Source organism: Natrix helvetica (assembly GCF_964273705.1).
Source record: "Natrix helvetica genome assembly, chromosome: 2".
In the NCBI taxonomy this organism is placed as follows: Eukaryota; Metazoa; Chordata; class Lepidosauria; order Squamata; family Natricidae; genus Natrix; species Natrix helvetica.
In genome coordinates this window covers 119,029,585-119,048,879 of record NC_138552.1, presented here as the reverse complement: position 1 = coordinate 119,048,879, position 19,295 = coordinate 119,029,585, and the positions used below count along the sequence as shown (strand labels likewise).

At 43.6% G+C, this 19,295-nt stretch overlaps 1 protein-coding gene across 2 annotated transcripts in view; it reads right to left on the bottom strand.

Annotated features, from left to right (window-relative positions):
• The window catches only part of MLPH (melanophilin), a 153,189-nt gene that overhangs the window by 88,638 nt on the left and 45,256 nt on the right, over positions 1–19,295 (bottom strand). For both annotated transcript variants that reach the window (XM_081941281.1, XM_081941282.1), the window contains exons 5-8: positions 16,672–16,710; positions 15,160–15,248; positions 13,189–13,314; positions 12,312–12,513 (exon numbers count right to left, since the gene is read on the bottom strand). In XM_081941281.1, the coding sequence (XP_081797407.1) occupies positions 12,312–12,513; positions 13,189–13,314; positions 15,160–15,248; positions 16,672–16,710 (456 nt within the window). The remainder of the gene's footprint in view (positions 1–12,311; positions 12,514–13,188; positions 13,315–15,159; positions 15,249–16,671; positions 16,711–19,295) is intronic.

Below are 19,295 nucleotides of genomic sequence, written 5' to 3'. Positions count from 1 at the left end.
GCAGATCTGAATTTGCTGAGTGATATATGCCTGATTACCTGAGCCATATTTTTTCGTTCCCACCCTTGCAGAACTTTTCCCCTTGCAGTGATTGCTTAAATAAGCTATCTCTTGTTAAACTGCTTTTCTTCCCAGCCCAGGGCTCACTTAAAAGGTGCCAAGGGCAGGATAACAAGCTCAGCTGTGACCTTAATTACTTGATTAGCACCCTTTCTCAGTTGTCCCTGTTTTCTGAAACTGTCATGACCCTAATCAATTTCACTCTAAATACTTTCTTTTGTTTCCTAGCTGCTCAAGGGTCAAGCTTGCCAGTAAGCTAAACCAACAATTGACGCTAAGGTTTTCCTTTCAATGTGTGTTCACTATTGTGTGTTTACTTACTCTCTTATAATCTCTTCTCTCCAACGAGATCCCACTTTTTCCACACCCCTTTTCCACCTGGCCCGACCTCTGAAAGACTGAAGCATCACCAGTAGTGGGAACCCAACATCAAAATGCAGAAGCTCCTTCCTTTCAGAAAAATCTCTTAACACTTTTCTTCATTCCCTTCTTCCCTTTCTCTTTTCCTTTTCCCTTTTCCCTCTCAATAATTGCTCTGCAATTATTTCCCCAACTTCAAATGCTCAATATTATTTGTTAATCAGCTAAGTTAAAAATCAAAAGAGTTAAATTTGTGATTCTTAAACTTTATGTCTTAGTTCAGAGGTGTGCTTTATTGGCTTGTAGTTTGTGGTCTTGTTTGAGAGTAAAAAACAGATGTAAATCAAATAAATGCAAGGTACCAGTACTTAGCAGGATATATTCATGAAAAGAAGAAGTGACTGATAAGTCCAGCTGCTAACTGGGGTAATTCAAAAGGGCAATTTCAAAGTATGGCCCAGTGATGGATATCAGTGGTAAACATAGGTAGCCTGATCAATGTATTCAGAGATTGAAGTAATTATATATGGGAAGATGTTCCCAGAACTCAGGGCTAGCTGACAAGCCCACAGTAGGTGTATAATACTTAGGAGGGGTTTCCAAGAAGACAGAACCAATTGACAAGTATTGTCATCTTGCAGCAACATAGGTCACAAGCAAATTTAATGAATAAAATAATTAAGTTATTATGAATATCACAAAGGATAAGAAAAAGTGGGGGAGGGGGCGTTATACTCTAGGATAGTAAAAAAAAATCTGCATTTTGTTTCTATCAGTTCTTATGGTTTGTATGATGAAAGATAATTTGCTTCAGAAATAATCCGAGGGGGGAAAAATAGTTTTAGATCAATGTTCCTTGGTGGAATCTGGATTTGTTATTTAATTATAGAGTGGTCAGGATGTGTATACGTATTTGTATATGTGAATATTTTGTCTTTTATTGTACAATCACCTCCTATTTGCCTGCAGGCTCCCCAGATTCCTATGGTTAAGTTAAATTCAAATGGAAGAAATTGTAGAACAGTTTTAACAACAACATTTTTACCACTATCAGAATATTTCGTTCAATAACTTCTTTCTCACAAGAAATTAGGAGTAATCCCCCATCTAATTTCTATGCTCATAAACTTGATGGAGAATTTTGAATGGCCGTTTCTGTTTAGCTCTCTGTGTGTGGGGCTCTGCAATGATTCATTTGCATGTTTGAAAACATGCACCTTGAAGTATCATGCAAATAAAGGCATATCTAATTTGAGCTCCAGTCTTAAGGATACTTTGAATATATGATACTGTCTTTTATTGGGTGTGACCAGTAATCCATCTAAGGAAGGTGCAGACACAAAAGCTAGAATCTATTTTATTTAGCATGCAAAATTCAATTCTTTGAGCTGTAACTTCTTCCTTCCCTGTTCTACTTCTCAAATATCTTATGATATGAGACAGGAATTTACAGCAGATTGACATGAACTGTTCAAGCAATCTCTTTGTGCCAGGATCTCCAAATACTTTACCTCGATATGAATTATCTCATATATTTTTACAATCTCTGTAGCTACATTGCAAAGCTTTTGTTAAAAATGGGAGGTTATGGAACTTTGCCTCTTTATTCCCTAATCCAGGTTTGAGGCTAGTTTTCATTGTTTTAGTCATCCAAATCACCTGTAAGTTAAAAAAAACCTATAGCAAATTTAAAAGACATTATTTGCAACCTGAGGAAAAGCATGGCTCATCACTGCTCATGCACTTTCCAGTGTTTGTCACCTTGTTAAAAGAAACAACATTAGGGATAACTTGGTTTCTGATAATTTCATTTCCTAGATATTTATACTACTGGTAAAACAATGAACCCTCTGACACAGCAAAGACGTGGAACATAACTAGATTGTACCTATTATACAGAAAATTTAATTCTCTAAAACTCTGCAATGTAGTAACCAGTGTGAAAATAAGAAAATATTTCTGCCCTGTTCTGTGATGATAAGAGGTACATCAAAGCAATTATATTTCACCATCTGCCTTTGTCATGAATCTGGATGCATTCAGATTCAGGCATCCATTTCCCATGTCCAATGGGCTGACTAAGATTGTTTTCAGTAGGAAAGCCTGCTACAAATCTGGAAAACGTGGGAACAGAATTTTCCCAACAATATTGCAGAATAGCTGATAGGAACAGAAGCGGTAACAAGCTCATTATTTTTTAAAACATGCAGTACATGAATAAAGCTAGAAGTGTGAAAAGTAAATGCCTCTCAGCCTGGGAAGGATTTGTACTCTTTTGCAAACAGAACACCCATATTTTTTAGTTGGATCATATTAATTTTTTAAAATTCTTTTCATGAATTCGATGTGGCATATATAGTGGGGCAAAAAGTATTTAGTCAGTCACCAATTGTGCAAGTTCTCCCACTTAAAAAGATGAGAGGGGCCTGTAATTAGCATCATAGGTAGACCTCAACTATGAGAGACAAAATGAGAAAACAAATCCAGACAATCACATTGGCTGATTTGGAAAGAATCTATTTGCAAATTATGGTGGAAAATAAGTATTTGGTCACCTACAAACAAGCAAGATTTCTGGCTCTCACAGACCTGTACCACCTTCTTTAAGAGGCTCCTCTGTCCTGCACTCATTGCCTGTATCAATGGCACCTGTTTGAACTTGTTATCAGTATAAAAGACACCTGTCCACAACCTCAAACAGTCACACTCCAAACTCCACTATGGTGAAGACCAAAGAGCTGTCGAAGGACACCAGAAACAAAATTGTAGACCTGCACCAGGCTGGGAAGATTGCATCTGCAATAGGCAAGCAGCTTGGTGTGAACAAATCAACTGTGGGAGCAATAATTTAAAAATGGAAGACATACAAGACCACTGATAATCTCCCTCGATCTGGGGCTCCACACAAGATCACACCCCGTGGGGTCAAAATGATCACAAGAACGGTGAGCAAAAATCCCAGGACCACACAGGGGGACCTAGTGAATGACCTGCAGAGAACTAGGACCAATGTAACAAAGGCTACCATCAGTAACACACTATGCCGCCAGGGACTCAGATCCTGCAGTGCCAGACGTGTCCCCCTGCTTAAGCCAGTACATGTCCGGGCCCGTCTGAAGTTTGCTAGAGAGCATCTGGATGATCCAGAAGAGGATTGGGAGAATGTCATATAGTCAGATGAAACCAAAATAGAACTGTTTGATAGAAACACAACTGGTCGTGTTTGGAGGAGAGAAAATGCTGAGTTGCATCCAAAGAACACCATACTTACCGTGAAGCATTGGGGTGGCAACATCATGCTTTGGGGCTGTTTCTCTGCAAAGGGACCAGGACGACTGATCCGTGTACAGGACAGAATGAATGGGGTCATGTATCGTGAGATTTTGAGTGCAAACCTCCTTCCATCAGCAAGGGCATTGAAGATGAAACATGGCTGAGATCACTTCCAGTCACTGAAGGCGACGGACGTTGTTGTCTGCTGTTCGTCTCTCTGGTGGGCTCCTTTTAGGAGCACAGGGGGCTCGGAGGGGCCACCTGCTGCAGGCTGGCTTGCTGGAACCCCCCAGATTCGGCGGCAGCCGGCAGGGGTGTTTCCAGCCTCGCCCTAGGATCCGGGGAACAGAGGGGGGGGCATGGAAAAGCATTTGGCTGTCTGCCCTTTCACTGAATGGGCTCTGGGAGGAAGGAGTTAATTAAGGAGGAGCGGCTGGAATGCGGGTGGTGGGAGATCCGTCCTAATCTCTTAATTATCGTTCATGGATAAGCAGCAGACTATTGTAAATTCGTGTTCAATCTATTGGAAACTGGAAGATTAGAGGGGTGTTCCAATTTCTCTTTATCCCCCTTGGATAAAGCAGCATTTGAATTATCTCTCTCTAGATTGGAATGGAGAGAGAATAAAGGCTGACTTGTCACCTGTATTAACTATGTGAGAAAGATTCATATCACAACTGCAAGAGGTGATTGCTGAGCTGTTTTCTTAAAGGAAAAAAAACTTTATGGAAATATTTGTTCTTCTCCCTGTGAAAGGAGGAGCCAAGATGGCTCCCCTCCGTCTTCGTTTTTATACTTACAAATGAAGTCTGCCTTTTGAAACTACCTTTGAAAAAATCTCTGGCATTGTATTATTACCCCCCCTGAAGGACCCCTGGACCTCTCCTGTTATATGGTCTTCCTGGATTTTGATTATTTGATTTTCCCCTTTCTGGTGTGCCTCCGTGCCTTGGAACTGTGATGGAGAACTAACTTTTCACTTTCGAATTTGCCTGCCTCCTTGGATCGGCACAGCTGACGCCATTTCTTTTGCAAAAGATTTTACCATCGCTGAACTCAGATAAATGGGGCCCAAAAAACCACCAACGGGCAAGTCATTCTCGGCTCCCACATCTCCCACCTCCAGCCCAAGTACGCATCAGACGAAAATTACTTCATTGTTACAACAAGAAGGGACTGGAGAGAGCTCAAAAAAGCTCAGTTACCCAAATGTTTCAGAAAATTATGAGGGGTCAAAATGAGTTGAAAAAGGAGGTGACAGATCTCAAAGAAAAACTCAGAGGTGTAGAACACCATATAACAGAAAACAAACAAAGAATTAAGTGTTGGAGAAGGGGGCGGCTGGACTGGGGGAGGAGGTTAAGGCAGTCCGGAAGGGGAATTTAGAATTGGAAAATTTTATGGCAAAGATAGAACTTGAAAGAATGTCCTTTTTCTCAGATTCCAGAACCTACCAGAGACAGAAAATGAAGATCTTAAGGATATTATGAGTACAATTTTAGCAGAATATATTAAGAGAGACAAAGAACAGTTGTGGTGGGATATGGATCTGGTTTACAGGATTAACTCAGCATATGCTAGAACACATAATGTTCCAAGGGAGGTACATGTTAAATTTCTTAGGAGAACCACGAGGCATGAGGTGCTAGGGGTTCAAAGGGGGGACCACTACAATATAAAGACAAAGAAATTACCATTCTTAAGCAAATTCCAAAAAAAATAAGAGAGAAAAGAAGGAAATACTCCTCCTTATCAAAGAAATTATATAATAAAGGAGTTTGGTTTAGATGGTTATTGCCAGAGGGAATGCTGATCTTTTGGGAGGGAAACAGAATTAGAATTAATACAGTGGGGGAGGCAGAAGCCTTCATTAAAAAACACAGTTCTCTCCTAGAGGACGAAATTATGGGAGGTAGTGAAAAAGGTAGTAATGTACAAGATATGAAGGAGGGAGGGGCAGTGGCTCTGTCCCTGTAACCATAACCCTGGACAATAGGCTGAGCTAAAAAAGAATGAGTTGTAATATTTGTTGTGACATGGAGAGATGCATTGGTGGCTGTAGGTAGTTCATTTATTTCCCTTCCAAAAAATATGCTCAGGCAACTTAACCTGACAAACCAAATGTTTTCTCATATATACATATACATACATACATACATACATACATACATACATGTATGCATGCATGCATGCATGTATATGTATAAGTGTATATGTATATGTATACACACACAAACATATATACATACATACATATATGTATGTATTTGTGTTACAACCCCTGGTATGCCCAGGTTCAAATCCCAGTAAGGGTATGGCTAGCTGATGAGAGCTAAATAGCTTGAAATAGATCTATACTAGTCTCCCTTTATTTATTTATCAGCACAAATACAATACAAATATAAAAAGGCAACATTAAAAATTAAAAATATGGTTTTCTGCCTGGATGGTCTTCTGTAATGAGCCGAATGACAGAAAGGGGGAGTAGTGAGCTCCCTCCCATATTTGGGAATACCAGGGATTGTAACACAAATACATACCTATTTCCCTGGCTCAGCTGATAAGGAGGAGAGCCTGTGGCTTAGTGGCTAATACAACTGCCTAATATGTAATACAGCCCTGGTTCGAATCCCAGTAAGGGTATGGCTAGCTGATGAGAGCTAAATAGCTTGAAATAGATCTATACTAGTCTCCTTTTATTTATTTATCAGCACAAATACAACACACACACACACACACACACATATGACAAACTCATATATATATATATATGAGTTTGTCCCTGATGCTAGATTGAGAAGGGCTGAGAAACGGAAGCAGCAACTACGTAGGCAGACTCACACAAAATGATTAGCACAAGTGGTTGTGGATTGGCCCCTCCCAAGAGAGCTTATAGGTGAGGCATTGGGAGGGGACATTTGCAGGAAACAACCTGTCAGCATTCCAAATACCATGCAAAAGTAAATCAGAGTCCAGAACAGAATCATCCTTAAAGTTCCAATTTAATAATACAGACATGTTGGCATTATGCTATGAAATTTCAACTCTAATGTACATCCTGTGGGTTCACCCAGTTGAAAGTTCATATCTAATCCCAAACCCCATAATTCATCACATGTTCCAATCATCATCTTCCACGCTGGCATCTACACCCCTCTGCTTCCGGTCAGGTGTCGAGGTGCGGAGACAAAAGATGGCCTTGAGCTTCTAGGAAGAATCATAACAATACATTCCATAATTCTACTCCTTTCTATTCCCCCCTCCCAACTACTAAACACATAGTAAATTATAAGAAAGTGTGGCAGGCCAAAGATTCTTAAAGGAACCTTTGCAGGCCTGACACAACCATTCGAATTAGCAGTGAAGAAAATCCATGTTTTCTAGCCATGTCTGTTTGTTGGGACCTTATGGGCTGTTTTTCTTGAATGTGAGTTGTCTGGGCCTTCAGCCAAAGGATTTGTTATCTCAGCAAATTAAATAGTGGCTAACATCCAAGCCTGCATTTTGGTCTATTCCCAGGCGTGGAGAGGGACGTCAGAACAGTTTGTTTCCTGCCCACAATTTACAAACAAGCCACCATGGAACAGCTCAGTGCCGATAATGCTCAACTGGAACAGCAGGTGGCCTTGCTGGTTGGCCAGTTAGCTCAGCTTCAAGGGCATGCTATCCACCCCCTAAGCCTCGGAGGAAATGTCCGGTTGCAGTGCCTGATACGTTTCATGGCAACCAAGCCATGTTTCCAGCTTTCTTGGGACAATGCCAGCTCTTTATCCGTCTGACAGCGGAGGACTTTCCCACTGAACGGGTTAAAGTGGGGTTTATCATCAGCTTACTCTCTGGCTGCGCAGTTCGTTCGGCTACTCCTTTGTTGGCTCTGGCTAGCCCTTTCATGGACGATTTCAGGGGGTTTTGTGATCACCTCAGACTCATGTACAAGGACCACATTAAAGAGGAAACATCCGCCAGATGTCTCAAGACGCTGAAGCAGGGCCGGGGTTCCTTGCAGGACTATGTCAGTGAATTCCAGCTCCTTAGCCAAGATTCGGCCTGGAATGAGGCAGCTCTCATGGACAACTTTCAAGATGGGCTGTCGGACGACCTGCAGGATGAGCTGGTGTGGGTGGACAGCCCACCGACGTTCACTGCGCTGATCCACCTGTGCCTCCAGATAGACGGCCGGTTGCAGAGGCGGCGGAGTTGCTGTGTGTCCCAGGAGAACAGAGGGGTGCCGATCACACGGGAGACTCTAGCTTCACGTGAGGAGCCCATGGATTTGGGTGCTGCCAGACCCTGCTTGCCGCGAACTGAGATGGCACTCAGGGGGGTTGTGCTTTTATTGCAGAGATCTCGGGCACCTGGCAGTGGTGTGCCCCAAGAAGAACAGATGGTTGCGAGGTCCGGGGCCTACCCCTCAGCTCCAGAACAACTTGTCGGGAAATGGGTTGAGCCCGATCTGAGGGGGACCTTAGGTTGGGTGCACTCTGAGACTGAGATTGACGGCCTACCCCGGCACTTGATTTTGACAGCACGCACTCTCCTGTCTGGTAGTCCGCCGGGGATTCCGACCCATGCCCTGGTCGATTCCAGGGCTATCACGAACTTCATGGATGAGGCGTTTGCGACCAAGTATGCCATTGCTCTGGGTCCGATGGACCCACCGATGCTGGTCGAGACCATTGACGGCCGGGTGCTTCTGTCTGGGCCTATCAAGGCTGCTACGCAGCCCTTGTGTCTAGTCATTGGGGATCACGAGTCCATCCAGTTTTACATTGCTTCGGGCTTGCATTTCCCGTGGTCCTAGGCTTGGCTTGGCTGTGGGAGCACGACCCCCAGATTTATTGGTCCCAGAACCTGGCCGCGTTTCCGTTCCTGCAATGTCTCGATCACACCCATCAGGTCTGTGCAGGCCAGGTGCTAAGTTCGCCTGAGGTGTCCTTGCCGGTGGACTTAGTGGAGTTCGTGGATGTCTTCAGCGAGCAGGAGGCGGACCAATTGCCGCTGCACCGGCCTTATGATTGCCCCATCGACTTGGTGCTGGACACAAAGCTCCCTGTGGGTCACCTGTACTCCATGTCCAAACCGGAGTTGGCTGCATTGCAGGAATCTCTGGACAAGAACCTCACCCGGGGTTTTATCCGGCCCTCATCTTCGTCACTTTCTGCCCGGTCTTGTTTGTCAAGAAGAAGACTGGGGATCTGAGACTCTGTTGTGACTATCATTGTCTGAATGCGATCACGGTGCGCAACAGTTACCCTCTGCCTGATTCCTAAATTGTTGGAGCGGTTCCAGGAGGCGATGGTGTTCACGAAAGAGTATTTGCGTGGCGCCTATAATCTGGTCAGAGTCGGGGGGGGGGACAAATGGAAGACAGCCTTCAGCACCTGGTACAGACATTTTGAGTACATGGTCATGCCGTTTGGACTGACCAATGCCCTGGCCATCTTCCAGCATTTTATGAATGATATCTTCCAGGACCTCTTGGACCAGTTTGTCGTTATTTACCTGAACAACATTTTGGTTTACTCGGCTTCCCGGGAGAGTCATCAGCAGCACCTAAGCCTGGTCCTGCAATGACTCCGGGAGCATTGTTTGTATGTGAAGCTGGAGAAGTGTCAATTCTGGCAGACTACCATCGAGTTCCTGGGGCACTGTATCTCCCCTGAAGGAATTGCGATGGAGCCGGACAAGGTAGACACATTGCGCAGTTGGCAACCTCCTCGGAGAGTGCAGGATGTCCAACAACTCCTCGGGTTTGCCAACTACTACTGGACCTTCATCCCCAGCTTTGCTTCCCTGACCACGCCCCTCACACAGCTCCTGCAGAAGAAAGTGCCATTTCGCTGGGGGCCTATGGAGCAACAAGCGTTTGAGGCCCTAAAGCATGCCTTCATGAAGGAGCCAACCCTGAAGCACCCTGATCCCCATCGTCCATTTGTGCTGGAGGTGGACACGTCCGATATTGCGGTGGGCGCAGTGTTACTGCAGGTTCACGCCCCTGACGGTACTGTTTTCCTTTGTGCTTTCTTCTCGCGGAAACTCAATCCTTCCAAGCGCAATTACACCATCTGGGAGAAGGAGTTGCTGGCCATAAAGGTGGCGTTTGAGGCCTGGAGGCATCACCTGGAGGGGGCCAGGCATCAAGTTGAGGTCCGGACAGACCATAGGAATCTAGAGTACCTGAAAACGGCATGCAAGCTGAACCAGCACCAGATCCGGTGGTCTCTGTTCTTTGCCCGGTTCAACTTCCGAGTAACTTACATTTCAAGTGCACGCAACCAAAGGGTGGATGCCCTATCCAGGAAACCTGAGTACCTTGCACCGCAGACCCGCTTCCACCCCGGACAGTTTTGCCCATCGAATCCTTCACTGCAGTTCACGAGCCCGTGGACTTACGGTCTCAGATATGGAATGTGCAGCGGTGAGACGAGTGGGTGGAGCAACGGAGGGCAGAGGTAGGGCCGGCCTCCCCGTGGACCTTTGACAACAACCTCTTGAGGTACCGGGACAGACTCTATGTGCCCGCAAGGCCCCTCCGGGGACTTATTCTCTCCCAGTGCCATGATAATCCGGTGGCAGGACATTTTTGCCTTTTCAAGACTCTGAACCTGGTCTCCCGTACCTTTTGGTGGCCCCGCTTACGACATGACGTACAGACGTACGTCACCTCTTGTGTACAGTGTCGGCAGGCCAAGTCAGCCATGGGAGCTCCTCCAGGGTTGCTTCAGCCATTGCCGACCCAGGACAGACCCTGGGGAGCCATGTCCATGGACTTTCTGACGGAATTGCCTCTGTCTTCGAGGTTTACCACGGTCCTCGTGGTGGTGAACATGCTCACGAAGATAGCACATTTCATTCCATGTAGGAGACTGCCGACAGCCCGCGCTATCACCCGCATGTTCATCCAGCACGTCTTCTGGCTACACGGCCTACCCGATCGGGTCATGGCGGACCGTGGGATGCAGTTCACGGCCCAGTTCTGGGAATGGCTGATGGAGGCTCTGGATGTCGAGATTTATTTGTCCTCGGAGCACCATCCTGACACCGATGGGGGGGATGGAGAAGGTGATTGGGATTTTTGAGCAGTACCTGCGCTGCTTCGTGAATCAGCAGCAGAACTGGGCGGAATACCTGGCCGTGGAGGAGTTTGCATTTAACAACTCACAGCACACCTCCACATGGATGACACCCTTCCTGGCTAACGTCGGGTACCACCCTCGCTTCCTTCCTCTTACCTCAGTTGACTCCCCGGTCCCCGCAGCGCAGGACTTCCTCTCGGAGCTCCAGGCAGTCCACCAAGTGGTGCGCCACTATCTGATGCAAGCCAAAAAGGACTACAAAAGGGTGGCGGACAGGTCTCGGCGTGCGGTGCCGGAGTTGGCTGTGGGAGATCGCGTGTGGCTGTCTGTGACACCTCCCATCCCACCGGCTGGCTAAGAAGTTGGACCACTGTTATCTTGGGCCATTTCCGGTGGAAGCCATCATTAACCCGGTGGCCTATCGCCTGACCTTGCCACGCTCGATGCGAATGCACCCAGTGTTCCATCACTCGTTCCTGATCCCTGAGCGATTGGCTTGTCCTCTTCACCAACCGTCTCTGCTCCAGCCGTCACCACGTGAGGCCAAGAAGCAGACTACGCACGAGGTGGCTTGTATCCGGGAATACAACATCCATGTATTCTAGCCATGTCTGTTTGTTGGGACTCTCTGGGTTGTTTTTCTTGAAGGTGAGTTGTCTGAGCCCTCAGCCAAAGGATTTGTTATCTCAGCAAATTAAATAGTGGCAAACAGCCAAGCCTGTGTTCTTGTCTATTCCCAGTGGTCTTGTTGTATTTGGGTCTTTTCCCGTGTAAGATTGAGATTGTCTTAGCAATGTTTCGGCACGGTCTCACTTACCATTTTCAGGCTGGTGCCAACCAGAACATAATGAGTGGGGCCGAAACGTTGAGAGACCTCGCCGAAACATTGCCAAGACAATCTCAATCTTACATGGGAAAAGACCCGAATACAACAAGACCAGTATAGATGATGGATAGATAGATGATAGATAGATAGATAGATAGATAGATAGATAGATAGATAGATAGATAGAGACAGACAGACAGACAGACAGACAGACAGACAGACAGATAAGAGATAGATAGATAAGAGATAGATAGATATAGATATATAAATGATATAGATATATATGTAGATAGACACATTTGTATTTTTCATCAGTTTATTTTACCCTTTTTGCATTTTTCTAATTGCTATTGCTGAGTTCCATCACATCAACCACTTTTGAGTCTTAAAGAAATACTTTCTCTCTATAGTTTTGGCCAACTGTTCTGACATAACAGAGAATACTTTAAGTTCCAATATAAAAATACCTAGAGTTTTAAAACTTCAATTTCATTTAAATGCCAATTTTTATTTTGCTGGAAAGATTGTGAGAAAACTGTTAATGATGGGACTTCTTTTTGTGAATTATGAAAGAATTATAAAATCAGTGCATGTATACAAAAGATGATATATTTCTGAAAGTTTGAGCTGTCCCAAAAATACAGGATTCATTGTTAGGTAAACACTGCCTCCAACACTGGCAATTTAAAATTGCCTCTAATGCCAGAAGCACCTACCAGTCTTGGCGATTGTTTCCAGGTTTTTGGTATGTGAGTTGCCTATAAACTGGACTTCCGTGCTGAATTCCTGTTCTGGAACAGCCGTGTGCTTTCCTTGCTCTTGTAAGATACGATGGAAAACTGCAGCCAAGTCTGCTTCTGCTACCATTGAGTCCTTCTGCATGGAGGCTTCCTCATCATTTGGAAAATCTTCAGTGCTCTAAGAAGAATCATCTGTTGGTATTAATAAGCAGGCTACATATTCTCTCATTTGCACACTTACAATTGTTTTTTTCCAACAATTTCTTAATCCAAGAGCATTAATCCAAGAGCTTTAATCAGTTGTGGTATAATACGCCCTGTGTGACAAAAACATGTGAATACATTTTCATGGGGCATAGACAGGGTAGAACCTGGTCAAAGTCAAAGACTACATTAAAACTGAAAGTTGACTCTTAAGCCACATTTCTTAATATCTGATAGAAATTCAACCCGTCTACCTACATTCTGAAAATGTAGCAAAACTGAACTCATCCAAGATGCCAAAGGTAGCAAACTCTGACGTAAGAAGCTACAAACCCAAGCTATGTTCTCTCATCATGAAAAAACCGAAAAAGGTTTTTTGCCCAGTTTATAAGATCAAATGGTTATTCCAGGAGGTGCTGCAGATACAGTTTCTGCTGAGAGACTCACACTGCTGAGGACATGGAAAATTTTGGTTTTTTCTGAAAAAAGCAAAGAGCCCCAGGCATCTCATAGATTTTCAAGAGTCTTAGTTTGAATATATTGCTCACATTTAGGCTACACATTAGGCTAACAAAGTTCAATGAATAGAAAAGAAACTGAAAGAAGAGAAAAGGATCATAGATTCACATCACCACCAGATCCCTAATACCTGAACGTCTTCTTTCCCTGGACATGGAGAAAGCTGGACAGATTGACGGCGAGATTGGGAAGAATATTCTGAGTCGGTTTCAAAATCAAAGGAATGCACAGAAAGTAGGCGCTTTTTCTTGCGCATCTTAGGAAGCACAAAAAGCGAAAAATTTAAAATTTCACTGCAAATATAAGATATTACACTTCACATGATCTTCAATAAAGGATAACATCCGTCCTGATATTTACTGTATGATAGTAATAGCACTCTTGGCTAGAAATGCTTCAGCCAAGTTATTCCTCATTTTCATCAGGCCTCTGCATGTAGTTACACTTGGTGATCTTATCTCAAGTCAAGAGGTTAAATTGCAAGAAGCATTGCTTAAACTTGGGAATATCAGGACTGTAGGTGAGAAATCAAAAAGTACTGTGTTTTCCCCAAAATATGACATATCCTGAAAATAAGGCCATGCCACATTTTTTGGGTGGGCAAAAATATAAGCCCTCCCCCAAAAATAAGCCCCATGGAAACCCCCCTCCAGCCAGGCATAGTGCTGCTCACCAACCTAGCGGTATCCCGAAACTGCCAAGCTGTGGGAACGGGGGGGGGAGGGGTTCACATTGCTTGTGCCTTCGGGATACCACTAGGTTGGTGGGTGATGCTGTGGCCAGCTGGAGAGGGGGGTTGCCAGGCAGCTGCTCTCTTGTGAGCAGGCTCCCAAATAGCCAGGCACAGTCTCAGGGGCGAACGGCTGTGTTGCGCTGTCACAGCAGCGCAACACAGCAGCCATGAAGCGACCACGCTTACGAGCAGCCACCTGGCAAACCCCCTTTCCAGCCGGGCACAGCGCCATTCACTAACCTAGGGATATCGCTGGCTCCCACAGCTTGGCACCTTTGAAATGCCCGTGAATGGTGCTCTGCACGGCTGGAGAAGGGGGCTGCGCGAGAGCTGTTCCACTCCCACTCACGTGCCTCCCAGCCTCATGATGCCCTTGCCCAACTCTCTCTGCAGACCCAGGGCACCTCTGCTGTCACCTGCCACCACTGTCCCTGTACAACTTTTTCCGCAGCTTCCAAACCAGAGGTTGGATGCCGAGTCTTCCAGCAGTAGCCGCTCTGGGAGTACGCTCTATAGTTGTGGGCCAGCTGCCGGCAGAGCGTACTCCCAGAGTGTACAACCATAGAGCGTATGCCCAGAGCGGCCACTGCTGAAAGACTCGATTTGGAAGCCGCAGAAAAAGCCATGCTGGGATGGTGGTAGTGGGCGGCGGCAGTGGAGGTGCCCTGGCTCTGCAGTGAGAGCTGGGCCAGGGCATCGTGAGGCTGGGAGGCGCACAAGTGGAACAGCCGCTCACGGAACCCTCCTCTCCAGCTGTGCAGAGCGCCATTCACTGGCATTTCGAAGGCACCAAGCCACGGGAGCCGGCGAACAGACACTCATGCTGCTTGGCGATACCCCTAGGTCAGTGAATGGCACTGTGCCCGGCTGAAAAGGGAGTTTGCAGGGTGGCTGCTCGTGAGTGTGGTCACTTCATGGCTGCTGCTGTTCACCCGAGGCTGTGCCCGGTTCTTTGGGAGCCCACTCGCAAGAGAGCAGCTGCCTGGCAACCCCAAAACAATAAGCCCTCCCCTGATAGTAAGGCCCAAGCCATATTTTGTGGGCCAAAAGAAAATAAGACCCTGTTTTATTTTTGGGGAAACACAGTATCTTGAAAGAATACAGTGGAATATATTCCTTCCTTGAGAACTCAGACATGCATGAGGCATGAGCACATTTCTGGAAATGTATCGAAGGTACCAGAACTTTTTTCTGGACTGTTCAAAACCAAGAGAGATTTGTGTCAGAAAGCTACAGTAACCGAAGCACCTTTCCTCAGATAAACTCGGAGAAGGGGGCGCAGTGAGGAAAAGGATGATATGATTTAATAATGAAGTTCCACATTATGTAAAACACAAATGGAAAAAAAATTACATGAATTATCCTTACCCTGGCATAAGACTCAGATTCTGCTCCATCCACATCATCGCTTGCTTCCCCCTCCTCACTCTCATTATTACTGTACAAGTGATAATCACCTGGATAAGAAAGACACATGCATATATGCAAACAAATATATGTTGATCAGATACCTACCAGAGAGGCTACAGTTCAGTTACAGACCAATTTTACATTCCAAAAGATGTCAGATTCAATTGTTGCCATCCTCTTTTATCAGAAAAAAACAGGATATTCCTCAAGGTGATTATATCTATAATTTCCTGACCACTTATAGTGATCCACAAGAGACCACAGGATTCCATTCAGAGGTTTCTCTCTGTTTGACCAGGGCTCAATTGGAGTCAGTCTATCTACTTTAAGACAATAGCCAAATCCAAAATGAGGTTCAGAAATTGGGCAGTTGTTTGTTCCCTTGGCAAGTATGGAACAACATAAACAATTCTAAATTTTATCTTATAATAGACTTGGATTTTTTCCAGACACATTAAAGTGCATGAGGGAATGCATCCTGCCAAGATTCTTTGAAACATGTTTAAGAATTTTAAGCTATACTTCTGTGATTTTTGATTGTTTGAACAGAAAGTGGATGTACTTAGGTTGTTTGAGGACATAATTTGAAGACATTTTCAAGCATACAGTTCTCTGGAAAACCATTGTAGCCAGTTTCAGATCAGTGATCTGTTTCTGGCTAAACAGAAGGATCTCCAAGAAAGAGAACTGATTCCTAAATAATACGATGGTGTTGCTTTGGGGGCAGGGAGGAATGAGAAATTAAAGAGAAAGGAAGAGATTTAATGAAACTCTGAATGGAAAAAGGGAGAAAAATGAAATGAACTATTTGCTGAACCAAACTGAACTAAACTGCAAGGAAAATGAAGCAATTAATAATAAAACAAGACAACTTAAAACACAAATCAGATCTCAGAACCAACAGGTAATGGTGCAATAATAGCTTAACAACATCTTTATGATGACACAATTAAGAAATTAGAAACAAAGGCATGGAGCAATCTCAATCAAGGAATCAAAACTGTGAATGGAATGGCCCTTTGGTCCAATTCTCATATGGTCCTCACCCCAAAGCTATTTTCTTAAAAAGAAAAGCTTAAAAAGCATTTTCCTTTCGGAGTTCCCCAAAGCTGTAAAGTCCTATTTTGCATTAGCAAGCTACTGAACAAACATCTTGGAAGTGACCAGTGGCAAACCACTTCTGCATCATGCCAAAATAATTGAACAGATGTGTCCATATAAATCATCAACTCAAAGGCAATGTTACAGTTTTTGTCCCACTTCTGCTCAGGACATCAACATCTGATGCCCATTTTTAGGGTTTTTTGTTTCTTTGTTTTGAATAGATGAATTCCTGCCTACAGTATGGACTCAATATCTGAAATCTGAAATAGTAAGAGACTCAATTTTCAAGATTCTTTCAAAATAACAACACTATTTTAGGATCTAAAATTTTGTATGTTTTTCATGACCATGAAAAAAGCAACTTACTGGTAGCATCTGGCAAACTATGTACTCTGCCACGCAGACCTAGAATAAAAGAAATCAAGCTATTTTAAATCAGACTTTATAGAAAACATGATGTAGGATCAAAGTCTAATTACATTTATCAGAGTTTATAGCTAATCAACAAAAAGCAATAGAAAATAGCAGCCCTTTTCCATATCTGTGAAATGGCGTACAAACCATTAAATGAATGAACTAGTTAACAATAATTGTGCACACTTGGAATGTGATAGGGACATCATTGCATTCCACTGATTGTCCCTGCACCATGAAATGTGGGCAAGAATGAAAGTGATAGCCCCTACACACACTCATGTAATTGTGCCAGCCTTTCTCAAAGCCTGTTGATTTAGCACAAATATAATGCACCCAATAAATTATTAGAATGACAAAAGGACAGAGTATCTGAGTTTTTCAAACTTGAATCTGTGAGGGACCTACATCTCATGGTGCCAGGAGGCAGGGCTTGATGCCCACCTTATGGAATATTTTCCCTCCAAATTTTGGTTTCCTTCTTCACTGTTAATTTTAAGAAGGCCCTTAAGGTTTGGCTTTGACACCAGGTTTGGAGAGCCTAGGAAATCAGTGACAAGTTAGGGTAGTTTCCTTAAAATGGGTGAAATGTGGTTGTCATATTTTTCCCCTCTGTTTGTGGTTTGTATGCTTCACTTTTTGATGATTTTTAATAATAATTCTTTATATTTTATATTTATATTTTATAATAATGTTATAATGAATGCTTTTATATTGTGATTTTATTTATTTTTGGATGTTGCAGAGTCACTTCTGGTGAGATTGGCAGCTTTATAAATGGAGAGAGGGGAGGGAGGGACAGACAGACTGAGTTGGCAACTTTAAGATGTTGGGACTTTCAGAATTTCCCAGTATGTATGTAAATCCAAATCAGAATATTATCTTGAATTTTAGCTGAATTTCCTCAAGATTTCCAAAAGTTAGTTCTCAGGCAGATTGCAGCTAAATTTTCATTCAGATTGTAGTAAAATTTCTCAACACACCTATCTTATGGGTACAATAGATATAATTTTTTCACCTATTTCAACCATATAGATTATATGTATAGGTGACTATATGCATCTATCTGACTTTGACCATAAAAATATTCCACCTACATTCAAGTGAATGAGGATAGAGCATTTTATCAGACCTAAATTCTGATCCTATTATCATTATTATTATTATTATTATTATTATTATTATTATTATTATTATTATTATTAAATTATTTTCCTTCTACAATACCTTAGTCATTATATCAACATTATTATGTCATACCTGTACATGTTAATATTATTTCACTCCTGTTTATAAACCTTTATACAGTTCTCTCTCTCTCTCTCCCTCCCTCCCTCTCTATATCTATATCATCTCTCTCTCTCTCTCTCTCTCTCTCTCTATATATATATATATATATATATATATATATGTGTGTGTGTGTGTGTGTGTGTGTGTGTGTGTGTGTGTGTGTTTTCTGAGGTTTTCGCGGGTGTTTGTATGTACGTCTTTGGTTGTTCGGGTTTTCTCCCGCGTAGAATTGGAAGTATCTTCACGACGTTTCGATGAAGTCTCATTCATCATCTTCAGGCTGGTGCTTCCGGCTTGGTGCTTCCGGCTTGGTGCTCCTGGAAGCACCAAGCCGGAAGCACCAAGCCAGAAGCACCAAGCCGGAAGCACCAGCCTGAAGATGATGAATGAGACTTCATCGAAACGTCGTGAAGATACTTCCAATTCTACGCGGGAGAAAACCCGAACAACCAAAGACGTATATATAAAGGGAGAATAAATAGCTTGAAATAGATCTATACTAGTCTCCCTTTATTTATTTATCAGCACAAATACAACACCTCATCAGCTACTCCAGGGAAATAGGTATGTATTTGTGTTAGAACCCCTGATATGCCCAAATATGGGAGGGATCTCACCACTCCCCCTTTCTGTCCTTTGGCTCATTACAGAAGACCATCCAGCCGAAGGACAGAAAGGGGGAGTGGTGAGCTCCCTCCTATATTTGGGCATACCAGGGGTTGTAACACCAATATATACCTATTTCCCTGGCCTAGCTTATAGGAAGAGAGCCTGTGCATTAGTGGCAATTACATCGGCCTAATATGCAGTACAGCCGTGGTTTGATTCCCAGTAAGGGTATGGCTAGCTGATGAGACCTAAATAGGTTGAAATAGATCTATACTAGTCTCCCTTTATTTATTTATCAGAACAAATACAACACAAATATAAAAAGGCAACATTAAAAATAAAAATATGGTTTTCTGCCTGGATGGTCCTCTGTAATGAGCCGAAGGACAGAAAGGGGGAGTGGTGAGCTCCATCCCATATTTGGGCATACCAGGGGTTGTAACACAAATACATACCTATTTCCCTGGCCTAGCTGATAAGGAAGAGAGCCTGTGGCTTACTGTCAATAACATCGGCCTAATATGCAATACAGTCCTGGTTCGATTCCCAGTAAGGGTATGGCTAGCTGATGAGACCTAAATAGGTTGAAATAGATCTATACTAGTCTCCCTTTATTTATTTATCAGCACAAATACAACACATACACACACACACACACACACACAATTTTTCCAGCT